The 14,345-nt window shown below is 37.9% G+C and overlaps 1 protein-coding gene across 1 annotated transcript in view; it reads right to left on the bottom strand.

Annotated features, from left to right (window-relative positions):
- The window catches only part of KAT6B (lysine acetyltransferase 6B), a 92,818-nt gene that overhangs the window by 31,941 nt on the left and 46,532 nt on the right, over positions 1-14,345 (bottom strand). The window contains exons 3-9 of the mRNA XM_054382115.1: positions 11,812-11,927; positions 11,545-11,626; positions 10,397-10,529; positions 6,086-7,020; positions 5,035-5,156; positions 3,279-3,394; positions 1,230-1,371 (exon numbers count right to left, since the gene is read on the bottom strand). Coding sequence (XP_054238090.1) covers positions 1,230-1,371; positions 3,279-3,394; positions 5,035-5,156; positions 6,086-7,020; positions 10,397-10,529; positions 11,545-11,626; positions 11,812-11,927 — 1,646 coding nt within the window. The remainder of the gene's footprint in view (positions 1-1,229; positions 1,372-3,278; positions 3,395-5,034; positions 5,157-6,085; positions 7,021-10,396; positions 10,530-11,544; positions 11,627-11,811; positions 11,928-14,345) is intronic.

Below are 14,345 nucleotides of genomic sequence, written 5' to 3'. Positions count from 1 at the left end.
GCTAATAAAAATAAACTGGAAAGCAGGATTTACCTACTGCATACCGCACAGTTCTTAACACCCACTAGTGGAGAAAATGTAAGTTACTTTTGACCAGAATAATTTTGTTTCTTGACAGGAAGAGGTAAGTTTATTCGCAACTGAAGTGGTTTGCTAGCAGACCTACAATCATAAAAACTGCCTAAGTCAGGAAGGAAGCAATCCTAATGCAGATAGCTATTATTTAATAGCACAAGAACAAACAATTGAATCAAATACTAAGATTCAAATTTAAGTATGAATCCAACACTGCATCTACCATTGTTTGAATAGACAATGACTGAGCACAATACACACTTACCCAACATGAAAACACAAGTTTCAAGAAGAATCCACAGATGCCATTAAAAAGAAACTATCAATATACACATCTAAACACTGCTGCTGAGAAACAATTGCAAAATGAGTCCTAGTAACCCCAGCAGTCTTTTCTGTTAATACAATCAGTAACAACTCCTGAAAAATATTTATGTGAGGGTCAGTGTATAGCTTTAATAACTGCAGGTATGGTGTTTGAAACACAGATATCTTCAAAACCTCCAGCTTAAAAAGTAGTAGTGTCCCAAGAGAATAATTCAGATTATAAGAAAATACATGTCCAAAAGATCAATCAGGACTTATTCATTAAAGGCAATATGCTCTGGCCAAGTTTAGACTGAACTTCCATCACCCAACCATGACGTCTCAGGCCAAGTCTCTCAAATACCCAAAAGGAAGGCAGAAGCACTTAGCTACATCTGTATTTTAAGAATAGACAAGAAGCACTGTTGCTTGCTTTTACACACTGGAAGCATCTACCTTAGGATTCTCCCTACACCCTACCATAGGATTCTCTTGCTTCCTTTCATACACTGGAAGCATCCTGCCTTAGGATTCTCCCTACACATACTTAACCGGAAATGAAGGGGTGCAAGAGGTACTTTTACAGAGCAGGGAATGGCAATCCAAAGAGACACAGACCATAAAAATTACCTTAAGGCTAATGCATGAAGTACAAGTAAAGAAAGACTCACGAGAACATGGCAGGGTGGAATAGGACAGGGAAAATGGACTTGTTTTTTGCAGTGTAAGAAGAATCTCCTAGGAAGTATTTACGTTGAAGTTTTTTTCAGTAGTTCTACAACAGGCCTGTGATATCTAGAGACTGGTTACTTTCAGAAACACAGATTTTTTTTTTTTAACGTACTCACCTCAAAAACTGAAAGGTCATTTCTTCTGTAGATTTCATTGGCTGGAGGATGAAACCAACCACATTTCTTTGAGTGCCTTAACAAAATATTTTTACTTTTCATGTATTTAAGACAGAATTCACACAGGTAAAGCTTTGGTAATCTGTATAAAAATTAGAAAGATTTTATATGGAATTTGTTAAAAGTCTGTAAGTAAAAATCTTACCACAAAGTGAAAGGCCCTCCCCATGTAAATATAAGGTACCTTAAGTAAATGCTCTGTACATTTAAATAAAGTAGTGCCACATTAGGGTGATTGATTAAACATGCATTACATCATCCATTAGAAAATGAACATAAGAAAAGATATCCCATCAATCACAGTGAACTAATTCAACAAAGTTGAATTCTGGTCAGCTGCTTTGTGGTACAACCTCTGGCAGATTCCAGTTACTTTTCCCTTTCCTACATTTCACCTAAGCTTTTGTTGTGGTCATCATCAAAGCAGGCACACTAGAATCATACCTCAAATTTTACCCTTCTCTTACTCTTAGTGAAGACAAAGGAAGTACAAAGCAGAATTCAGAGAATCTCCTCTTCAATTGTCCTCATTTTGTGCATGAAGAAGGGTAGGAGATTGTTTTTCTTTACATTGTCTTTCAAATACTTGTGTGGGACAGCAAACTCTGGTAGGATTGTAACCCCTCACCTCCACCTAAATTATCACTTATCCAAACAGCTCACGTGTCAGCAAAAATTCTCCCTTCTCCACATCTCTGACTCAGGCAATGCAGATGATTGTACTCCTCTGGGAAGGCTTCTGTTCAGACTACATACAAGGCACACGCTCCATGTATGACAATGCTGACAAGTGCTCCACGCACCAGAAACCACTCTTTTTAGTGAATTTTATGGATATTTATTCATTTTTTAATTTATTAATCAATTTTATGGATATTTATTAATTCATTTTTTAATTGCCGAATAGGCGGAATACTCCTGCAGAAAATGATTAGTCTACAGAGTTTTATCCGCTCTGAAGCTACAGGCACATCCTGGGATCACATCAGGATCAAAGCCATGGTTTACACTACACCAGTATTCTACAAATGTAGAACTGGTTTTTTTTTATCATGATGTAGTCCCATTGCACTCAGAGCCATGAACCACACTGCCCCCTACAGATGCCACCCCACTGTTGCCTCACACTAATAATCCACCATTATGCCGCCTCTTTGGAATGATTTACTTGATGGAACAGATATTCTTTCAAAATACTATATAAATTGAGGGAATGAAAATATTAACAATGTAAAAGCCGTGGTAATATGAGGAAATAGGCTCTCTGCTACGCAAAGGCATTTTGGAACAAACCACATAGCTTGGTTGCTTGCTATACTAGGAGAGCTCGATATCCATGCACTTCTGAAAATCTCCATAGAACCAATGAATAAAACATCTGCTGCAAAAAGCAGCAGAGATCTGCACAGCACAAGTACTAGTTCATGCTCTCTGCCTCACTCTCCGAGATATGTCCTGGCAAGGAAGGTGAGAAAAGAGATGAAGTTGCCACAACTTTTTTCACTTTGACTTTATTTATCTAGAATTTTCAGACATCTGCCTTATAAATTTATCCATAACAAACAAGATTACTTGCTCTAAATGCCTGGAAGTAGGACATACATGGCTGCAGGTTAAAAAAACAAAACAAAGCATACAAACGAAACAACACCAGCAAAACAAACAAAACAAGCAAAGAGCCAAAAAAACCAAACAAACCAAAACAAAACCACAAAACCCAAAAAATCCCCACCCAAATCCAAACAAAATCATATCAATGCATAGTGGTAGATTATGTTCATGCAGGACTAGGAAAATCCATCTTTTTAATGTATCTGTGATTAGAACTATAAAAAAATATGTATCCTTGTACTCACAATTGCAAAAATCTTATTTACTTTTTAAAAAAGTTGTAAATAATAAACAATTTAAAAAGAGTATGAAAATAAATTACAATTATCACATTAGTAAAAATTCCAACAATGTATGGCAATCTTGACAGTTTGCTACCTTGCATATTCCTGTGGGTAAGGTGAAGAGTACCAGGTCTGGATCTCGAATTTTCCAAACTCAATCACTGCAGGGTATCGACCACTTGTTTCACCAGTGTTTTTACACCCAATTTTCTGTCAGGTGCAATAAAACCAAAATACTAGTTATAAAAAAAGTAAAAGGAAAGTTAGCGTTGAATCATCATTTTCAAGCAGCGTGAGAAACCTAGGAGTATTCAAAAGAGTTGTTTAAGTTTTTCCAACCTGAACAGACACTGGACAGAGTTTGCAAACAGCCAAACTGAAAGCAATGTTCACTGTTTATAAATGCCAAACAACTAAACATTAAGTTAAGAGAGCTGTGCCTATGAGTAAGCGCACACAGACGTGGTGCATGGCCCAACCAAGTAAGAGGAACAACAACCTCCATTCTCTTGTCCCCCAGCATCTAATGCCAGGGCATCTCTATTCAAAGCTCTCCTTTTGTCAAAATGATGAAGGAGAAGGCAGCAGCAGAAGCCTTGTAAAGTCCTTGGAATTTACCTCGTAACAGTTGACAACATACTAACACACAGTAATCTCTGTTATCATACCAGTTGAGATGATCAGAAAGTGACTGCTAGACCCTAAAGAGCTGACAAAATACAAAAATGGAAGGAAGACAGGAGGGGGCAGGGGGGAAGTAGTTTCAATGCCACAAATTTTAGAAGCTTTACTACCTAACATTTTAGAAGCTTTACTACCTTACATTTTTGGATTGCATATGGAAGACGAAAGAGGAGGTGGGAAACATTTCTACAAACAAACAGAAATACAAACTAGTAATGAATTTGAATCTTTAACTTGTTGTAAGTTTATTGGTTAATACACTGAACTGAGATTTTAAAAAAGCTTACTGCATTGACTCGTAGCAAGTAATGCCAGTTTTTCTACACTAAATCCATAAAAACATAAAATAATTTACTTTTATTACTGAAAAAAGTACAAGACATACTAATTTCTAATGTAATTTTATAAAAAGGAACAGTTTAAATACTACATGCACTTCCATTATGAATCAGGTTCTCAAAGACACTTGGTTGTTCATCTCATAGATGCAGAAAAGTAGGTGACTTTTTTTTTTTTACTATAGGAAGCTTCCTTGGCATTATAGAAAACCAAACAAGCCCCCCAAAAAACCCAAACCAAAACCCCAAAAGGCAGCTCAGTCAACACAAGCTTTAGATTGTAACTACACGCTTTAAAGAAGAGCACGAACACCAGCTCATATGAACAGTTTTGGTCAGGTTCAGCTCAAGTATTGTAACTGCTAGAGGAAGTCCATGGTATTTAAACTCAAAAGGTGTTAAATCATTGGGTAAAACAAAGTTAGGAATTCACAAAACCCAGTTTCCTACAAAACAGTTATTTGCTGGGACAGACTTTCCACAGCGTCTGCTTTATTCACAGAGGAAAAACATCAGGCACCTTCTTATCAACCAACATCCTCTCAGTCCTGACCAGGATGTCAGCTATGCTTAATCAGTGGTAGTCCTGTGTCCAAAATGCTCAAGTGTATCTTTCAAAGTCTATCTTAAGTGTCACTTATCTGACCCATTCCAATGTGATGTCTTTTCTCCTACATAGGAAAATGCAACATGGTCTCCCAAATGAAATTCACAGCAAACGTGCCACATTAGAGCAAAAGGAATATATTAAAAATGAAAATGGACTGACATATGAAAATAGATTTTTATTTACAGAAATAACTGCATTTTATGCAACATGAATTTTACCTCCAGAGAAAGTTCTCGAGCCTGCTTAAATACTTCCAAATCCTCCTGTGTAACAGTGTCCTTGCTTCCCACCAGAAATAAATCTGTATTTTCTTGTTTGATGCTTAGTTTGATTTCAGTATCTGTTATTTAAAACCAGCAAAAAGTTTATTTACAGACATGAAGGTTACATGTACCTTATTAAAGTGATATTCCTAAATCAGATTGCAGTAACTATGACTGTTAGGACTTCCTCTAACTAAATTTGGGATTATTAAATAATATTATGAAACCTTCCCCCCCCTTATGATCTGTAGTTTGCTGTTGCATGAGCTGTTTTTTGGTATATGCCTGTCCATCTGTATAAGCCTTTCAGTCCAGTTCTACTAAACTTTTGCGTTTTGAATCTCATGAAATAGAGTATATGCTACGCATTAGAAATACGCCACCTGATAAATTCCAGTAATACTCTGACAAGGGTAAACTATAAATAAGAGAAAAAAGTTCTCCTTAGAAGTTGGAGACTAATGCTGTCAAGTCTACATTCAGTCACTCTAAATGTATTTTTTTCCTAAATAAGAGTAATTATAAAAAAGGTAGTTCATAACAGTATAGATCAAGTGTTGTAGAGACTGTAGCAGGATGGAATTGTTCATGAAAAAGCAATGGAGCAGAGGGAAATGAATGGAAATGCCCACCATTATAAGCACTGACAGCACACAACCATGATGACAAGACTACTGCCATAGAAAGGGCAAGGAAGAACAAGGAAGTAGGATGAAAGTGGCTGGCTACTCATGCGGTACTACACAGCCATAAGCAACATTATGAAAGCATTTGGGGCTCCTAGTGTCACTACAGATGCAAAAAAAGAAAATAAAGAGGTGGTGTGGTATTAGTTGGGGTAAAAAAAATGTTGGAGATTTAATCAGCATTAGGTAAAAGGTCAAAGTTTCATTGCTTTTGTATGAAAAAGTGAAGTAAGAAAAAGAGAAATAGCTAAGTCCTATGTGACAATATAAGAATTTTGGTTTTGGACGCAGGTTTGGTTGGCACTTTGACCTTTGCTTACCATCATCCTGATCAGGTTTAATCCTTTCGTCTGGAAAGCTCCCCTTCCCTGGTGAGAGGGTCCCCATCTGAGGGGTCATTTTATACTTTAATCTGGCTAGAATCCTGTGCTTTTTAAGGAAAGTTGTTCTCCTGAGGTGAGCAATTGCTTTAAAAGCACGTCCTCTAGGCATACCCCATTCCGAGGTAGAGGCATGAGAAAGAAACCTACCCTTGACACCCTTCTTTCCATAGAAATGGCTATTAGATTTTGATGTGGAAGAGAACTCTGGTTTATGATGCAAACGCTTGGGTGGTATATAGCTTGGGTGTCCCTTTTTTCGAAACTGTCCCTGAGTGGTATAGATATGAGAGAGTCCATCAAAGAGTCCCTTAAGCTGACTATTATTATGAAGGCTACTAAAGGAGGGTACACTTGATGGACTGGAAGATGGACTTTGGGGAGAGCTAGAAGAAGGGGAAGTTCTGGACTTTTGCAAACTGGGGCTCTGACCAGAGATGGGGATTGGAGGTAGAAGTGAAGAAGGTGGAGGTTTTAGCTTTTGTGTGGTACCTGTAGCCAACACAAGAGAAGTGCATGATTGTTTCTGAGAGACCTTTTTCCTTGGACGATAGTGCTTTGAAAAGTCTATTATTTCACCTCGTGATCTGCGACCATCAGGTGATGGTGTAAAGAACTTAGTAAGGCCATCAATGAGCCCTTTGGTTTTCTTGTTAACTTTAAGTGTAGAGGCAGGTATGTAGGTGGAGGTGGTGGTGATTTTGGTGGCGGCACCAGGCCGAGTGGGGTCTGTAACAGGCAATCTGCTGCTTGAATCCTTCACAGATGCAGCATGACCAGATGAAGGTGTGGTACAGACTTTAGTCTTTTGACCCCTACCAGGTGACCCCCTTCCTGTGAATGCATTCACGGATCCTTCATCACTGGTTACAGACCTATGCAAAAATTTGGGGAGGGGAGAAGAGAGAGATAAGCAATTAACATTAAAAAAAATCCATAACTATAGTCAAATAATAATACAGTTTATACAAGTTACTTATGCCAGTGTTCCTAAATATCTGTACAGAAATACGCACTACAGAGACATTTCACACTATGAAATAAGTCTTCACACATACGCTTTTTCATTTTTGGAGTTTTTTTGTGGGGTTGTTTTTGTTGCTTGTTTGCAGTTGTTTCCTTCTCCTTTTTTTTGGTTATCCCATCACCCTCACCTCCTCCTCCCAAGCTTATTTAAAAGGTAGTCCACAGCACATATAAACAGAAGCAGCTGGGATAGAAAGATCTTGCAAACACACAGCCTCCACACCTGCTTTTACGCATGGCAAAAGTGTGCTTCTTTGGAGGAAAACATCAGTGCACTGTGTCCAAGCACAGTAACTGCTACACAGAGTTTACTGTAGACACAACAGATATACACATAGTTGGCATTAAAAAATTACTGCATATCAAAATACTTAACTTCAGGCTACATTTGCTTAAACTGCAGAGAGAGTCTGTTAGTCCTTTAATGCAATACAGCCACTTTTCAAGAAACTACTGTTTTTAACATGTCAACATCACTAGTAAAAATTACCACCAAAGACTAAAAGCAAAAAGAGGAATTTTTTTTAATGCATTACCCCAACACCAAAGAAATAGGCTATGATTTCTTCAGAAATTGTAACAATAGCAAAAATAAAAATAGCAATGGAAAGGAAATAGCAAAACTGTAAGACCAAGTAGTAGTGTTTAATGGAAAGCCGAAAAGCTGTAAACCAATTAGGAGTAACATCGAAGGTGCTAAGAAGGAGGAACAGTGAATATTATTTAAATGCTAGAAAGAAAAAGGGCATACTGAAAACCAAAATTTGTGACACCAGAAATACTTTAGCTGGTCACTAAGGACTGAAGAGAAGAACAAACTCTGAATTACACACTGAATAGTGTGTAGGTATATAGAAACAGAATGTCTTAAAATATTTACAGTAAAGAAGTAAGAAACATGACCAAATTGCATAGTTGCACGAAATCTTTCTTTTCCCTCTTCCATGCTACTCTTTGAAGTTAGCTTATTTACTTTGCAGTAGAAAGTTTTCTTTCACGTATTTTGTCTTCTTAATTGAGATGCTGAAGTAATTAATTCCAACAGGTTACTTCTAATAGATAGAACAGCCTGAGGCTACCATCTGGTTTACTGAACTCTAAGGGCCCACCAGTTTAAGAACAAGCCCTTTTCCCACTCACAGCTCCTAAAAGGCAATAATCCTTTGGTGCCAAAAACTTATGCCCATCACAAAACCTAATCCCACTACCAGATGTAGTAATCACCATCAGTGCCAGAGGCCAACACTCACCTGGTTGTAGTTAATCCTCCACAGTAATTTGCCTGTGAAGAGCTTCCTACAGATGGTCAACAGGCAAAAAATTATTCCAGTAGTAGTGGACAGATTTTCTTTGTAGTACACAGGAAGAACTAATTAGAGTTAGCTAATGTTCCTGTATTTTGTGTGACCACACACTTTTCTGTATGACACTGCCATCTTCTGTAACCCACAATTACTTTTACATAGTATTCCACTAGGAAGAGTCTCTTCTCTTAACCCATCTCCTAACCATTGTTCTTCCAAAAGAACATGATTTTGTTTTATATACATTTAGACACTGAAGTAATAGAAGAGTGCCTACAGAACTACAAATGTTTACTACACAAAGAACTCCCTCAAGTACTACTCTAACATGCTCATGTGGCTCATGTGATACAAAGAAAATCTTTATTAAAATATTCCTAATCATCATCTAATGCTAAAAGAACTTCTGCATCTTTTAGCAAGACATTTATTTTAGAAGTGGTACCTCAGAATCCCATTAACACAATGTAACAGTAAAGCCCCAACAACCTTCCTAATCTTTCTTTTACATGTATGTGGACAAAAGAGAGCAGAATTACAGAATTACAAGACAGACATTCCTGCTAAATCCACCTGGGGAATCTAAATCAGGCATATGTTTTCACAGAATAAGGCAGTACTGTGTTAGAAATCTAGCTACCAGTTGAAAGCTGAAGAATTTCAAAGGGTAAAACCAGAGAAGTAACTAAAAATATATGGAGTGTTTATATCATGCACATACAATGATATACAGGAACGTCAGTTCAAACGCTGAAAGCTATATGGCTATTTCAGTGACCTTCAAGTTTCTAAGTTATTTAGTCAGCAGGAAAATGAAGAAGTATAAGAATGTTTTACTCACTCTTCTCTAAAACCATGCTCTTGTAAGCCACTACATGTTTTATTTTCACGTAGCACCACACTTCATCCTTGTCCTGTATTACTTGCCTAGAGCCACATACACTGGACAAGGACCGAAAAAGCAAGATGAAAGATACTGGCTGAAAAAAAGGGGGGAAAGAGTATAGCAAGCTGCACTGCACCTAAAACATCAACTTGACTAGTGTGCCATGCTCTAGTACTGCAAGTATACTTTTTTTTTTTACTTCACTTCTTTTCTTGTTGGGTTCACAAACTTCTAGAAATCCTGTTGTAAAATGAAAAGCTTTACAGCAGCTACTGTGCAACTCTGAAGAATATCAGAAAAGTGTTCAAACTACAGACAAAAAATGGTTGGGCAACAACCACATGACAGAATGAGTAGTAGATAGAGCTAGAAAGTTTTTCAGCTGCTGAGTTGACATGGCCAAACAGGTAACAGGAGAAGAAAGGCATACGGGGGGTGGGAACATGTGATGAAGTACAACACACTACTGGAGTTAACACAGAAACTGTTCCTGTTAACACTTGGTGTCATGTCAACTCAGTTTTTGAATGCTACTTAAACAATCCTCCAATCAAGCCTTAAGATGTCCAACTACAGCGTTCCCTGGAAAGATAGATGGCAAAAGAATTAACAGCACTCTCTTGTATCAGATAAATTCCTGAGAAGCAAGAGAAATTCCAACCTTTTTTCCCTAGTAACCAGTGGCAGCTTAACAGGAGAATTGAAGAAATAATTTCTTCCAGAGTACCACTAAAAACAGAACTTGCATGGTTTCCTTTCTGGAAGTGTTTTTGTGAGCAACTTTTGAAGAGATCTTTGAGCAGAATAGTCTCCTGAAGTTGTACTTAACCAGCTCACTGTTATCTGGTTAGTATAGATTCTGTATATACTTAAATTATTTGAAGGTAACACTTAAAGGAAAGCCGTGTCATGTTATCATATAGACTTTTATAGTAGAACCTGCATAAACTCTTAATCTGACTACATTCTCAGAAACACAAAAAAACAACCAAAAAACCACAAAATAAAACAAACTAACAAAGAAGAGAAACCTACAACATTCGTTGCTTTAGTTTATTTTTCGGTCTTCCAATAGGTTTTGCATATCGTCGCCTTATTTGGGCAGCTTTCTCATGAAGTAGCTTTCTCCCTTTCTTCTTTGGTCTACAGACCTGGCAAATCCACATCCCTACATAAAGGGAAAAGAAGTTTATTGTACACAGTTTATTTATTCTGTACTGCAGGTGTCTGCCAGGATGCCTGCCAAGTACACTGGGGCCAACAAATTACCTTATAAACAGCACACAGGTAAGGGGAAGTACACAGAGGGAAGTGATCCACTTCTATACTTTAACACTTCTACACTTTAAAGCAAAGTACTTGCGAGGAGGGGCAAAAAGACAAGAAGAATCTCAGAAAGTACTGTCAACAAATGGGTTCTGAGGAGAACTTCTGTTCTAGATTGTCCCTCCTTATATTACCTATATCATTCTTCAGACACAATTTTAAGAGAGAAAAAATACATGTGTGTTACAAAGCAGTCTAGGCTACAACGTCCTAATGAAAATAATTAGATCACATGTAGGTATGTTTGTTTTAATATAAACCAACTTGAATTTGGCATCCTTTTAATGCTGAATGACCATGACTGAACACCTATACATAAGGCTGGAGATTCTGGGCAAGGGAGGTAGGGGGCAGGGAATGAAAAGCTGGAAAAAGTTTTTAGTGTAAACTGAAGATTAAATAAGGAAGCCATAGCCATAAAGATGTGAGAACAGAAGTGAGGCACTGGTGCTGTATGTTAGAAACCTAAAGATTAGAAAACCTGAAGACACAGGTGTTTTGCTCGTTTTTTAAATTGCTCATACAAAAAGCAGGTTCTTTAACCTGGTCTAAGGGGGTTTTCTTGTCACTGTATATACTCCAAACATTTTAACAGCCTTCATAAAACTTCACCTTCAATAAACCGGCCAATAATTCAATACACAATAAATTCACCTGGTCAGATAACCTCAAACCTTTACTATTTTCCTGAAGGAAAAAAAAATCTCAAGTAAAGAAAAAAATACTTGGCTTTGACATGGATAAAAACATTCTCTTAACCAATGCAAAAATAATTAGCATGTTCAAGAGCTTTTGGTCACTTAATATGAGAAAAGATTAAATGGAAATATTTTCATTGAAATGATTTTTATTATCACCTTTTGGCATCCGGGCAAGTGGTGGGTCACAGCACTCCATGTGGAATCCTCTATCACAGGAGTCGCAAAAAAGCATGTTATCCTGAAGGGAGTTGGGATGGAAGGTGGGAGCAGGAAGGGAGGGGTGGAGGAGAGAAAAAGAAAAAAAAAAAAAAAAAAGAGACGTAATACAGCATTGCTTAAAACCATACATCAGTGACTTGTATTTGCACAAGCACTAAGTATAGAGCTACAGTAAACAATAAAACACTAAACAGTTTAACTTACTGCGTTTTTGCCTTGGATCCTACATGCACTGCATGTCTTGCATTCAATACACTGCCACCTTAAGGCCTTCACATTTGTTGTTAACTCAGGGCAGAATTTCAAACATGATGGATGTCCTAAAACAAACAAACAAAATAACAAACCCTTGAGATTTAGGATTGGTACAATTGAGTCTTAAGGTCACGAGGATGTAGCCAGCACCGCCAGAATCCTGTGAGTACCAGCTGTTTGCAGAACTTGGCAGCACGTTACCCAACTTGCCTAATTCATACAGAGATGCAGAATAACTCATAAAGCACATTCATGAAAAGAAGTGGAAAGTTGACTTCTTCTGAAATAGACACCCATGAATGAAGCACCTGAAATTGAACTTTTATTTTCACCAGGTTATTTCCATAGCATATTAAACTGCCATTGGTTCTGAAAAGTTATTTTTACAAACTTGACCCCACTCTTTCCATAGCAGTGCAATATAAACAGAAGAATCTTTAGATAAAACCGTATTAGTGATTTGTCTAAGCATCTACTTACTAGTGAAACTATATGCACTTTTCATTCCAACTTATTACTTAATTACATACAAAACCCCAATGTTGAGCAGAGGAGAACTTAAAAAAAAAAAAAAAAAAGGCAGGAGGCAATTTGCACAAAAAAAAGGCTCACAACAACAGAAGATGCAAAATGGTGGATAGAAGGAAAGAATAGTTCAACTACCTCTCCTCCTAGACTTCATTCCCTGGCAGGAACATCGTCTTTTAGTGGCAGCCTAGAAGGCCAACATGGCTTATCCAAATAATTCAAGATATAAGACATCCGAACGCATACACCACCGTAGGCAATTCTAGCAGTGATTTTTAATGTGTACTCGTAATCCAGAAAAGATAAATGCACTCCTAAATAGGAAGGGATAAGCCTTCCCAGGGAAACACTTTTTGCTAGTATTAAATTGAGAAATTATCAAGAATATCAACCCACAAGTTGTCAAATAAGAATCCCTGATGCCATGCTGTAAATATAGGTCTCTGCAGTGATGTGATGCACATGTCAGAGTTGGGATACATGCTTTCTTCCAGGTAATGACCTAGTCATGGTGATTCAGACTTTCTCGATCTGCTGTTTCTCAGCCCATGACTAAGCCAAACCACCACAATCAAGCACGCAGGCTAACTCGCGCACATTTGCTATTTTTGTCTTCTAATAGACTGAGGCAAAAGCCACTTCATTAAGTCCAAATTTTAGATTTTATTTCCTTTTATTATATGCACTTAAGGCTTCATCCACTTTTTGTTAAACTTGAAAAGAAAATTTAAACTATGTAAATAGAGCATATTTTCAAAATAAAATGTAGGAAAACATAGAAAAACTATTGCCACTTGATTCTTAGCATACAGTTTAAGATATGTTAATAAATTTGTGGTTAAAACTGAGTATGCACCTTAAGGGACCTCCAAAGGTCATCCAGTCCAACCCCCTCTGCAGTAAGCAGGGGCCTCCTCAGCTAGATCAGGTTCCCCAGAGCCCTGCCAAAACTCACTTTGAGTGTCTCCCAGGATGGGGCCTCAACCACATTCCAGTGTTCCACCATCCTCATGGTAAAGAACTTGTTCCTAACATTCAATGTAAATCTACTCTTCTCTAGTCAGAAAACATTGCTCCTCATCCTATCACTACAGGCCCTTTTAAGCAGTCTCCATCCTTCCATCAGGTACTGGAAAGCTGCTATAAGGTCTCCCTGGAGCCTTCTCTTCTCCAGGCTGAACAACCCTGGCTCCCTCAGCCTATCTTCATAGGAGAGGTGCTCCAGCCCCCTGATAATTTTTGTGGCCCTCCTCTGGACTTGCTCCAGCAGGTCTATGTCCTTCCTGTACTGAGGGCTCCAGACCTTTTAATTTTTCCTCTTTCTAAAACTTCAACTCAGTTTAAAAACCTGTCAGCAGCAGTTCGATTGCTTCTGCACCTTTCAATTGCGCTAATGAAAGTGGAGCTCTATTCCAGAGCATGGGGTTGAGTGGGACAGAGGAGCAGCACTGTCTTGGTAACAGGATTTGTTTTCTCACATCTGGCATCACTACTCCTTTAGAAAATGCCCTGTACAAAGTGACATAGCAGTGCATCTTGTTTCTCTTGGCCCAAATACATTATCCTCCCAAACACAACAAAATAACAGTCATGTCAGTGTACAGATACATCAACTAGTTTCTGCTTTCATGAACACAGAAGCATTACCTGAAGAAGCATGTGTAACAGACAAAAAAACCTAAAGGAAAGCAGGCATGCCGGTAGTGGGCACGGTCATTTAATCTCTGATCAACTGGCCAATTTGCTTGTTGGGCACAACATGCAATTGCCTTTTATATTTGTTAGACAGCAAGACCAGCTTTAAGATATACTGCAATGTGCAGAATTACAAATCCAATTACAATAAATGCCCACTTGAGTGAAGTTTTGTTATTTATAAATTGCACTAGGATTGGGTTTTATTTCAGTTAGGCATCAGTAGCTAAAGTTTAACCATCCAGCAATCTTGATTGGCA

This window comes from Indicator indicator, chromosome 7 (assembly GCF_027791375.1).
Source record: "Indicator indicator isolate 239-I01 chromosome 7, UM_Iind_1.1, whole genome shotgun sequence".
Taxonomy (NCBI): Eukaryota; Metazoa; Chordata; class Aves; order Piciformes; family Indicatoridae; genus Indicator; species Indicator indicator.
This window is presented reverse-complemented; position numbering and strand designations above follow the sequence as displayed.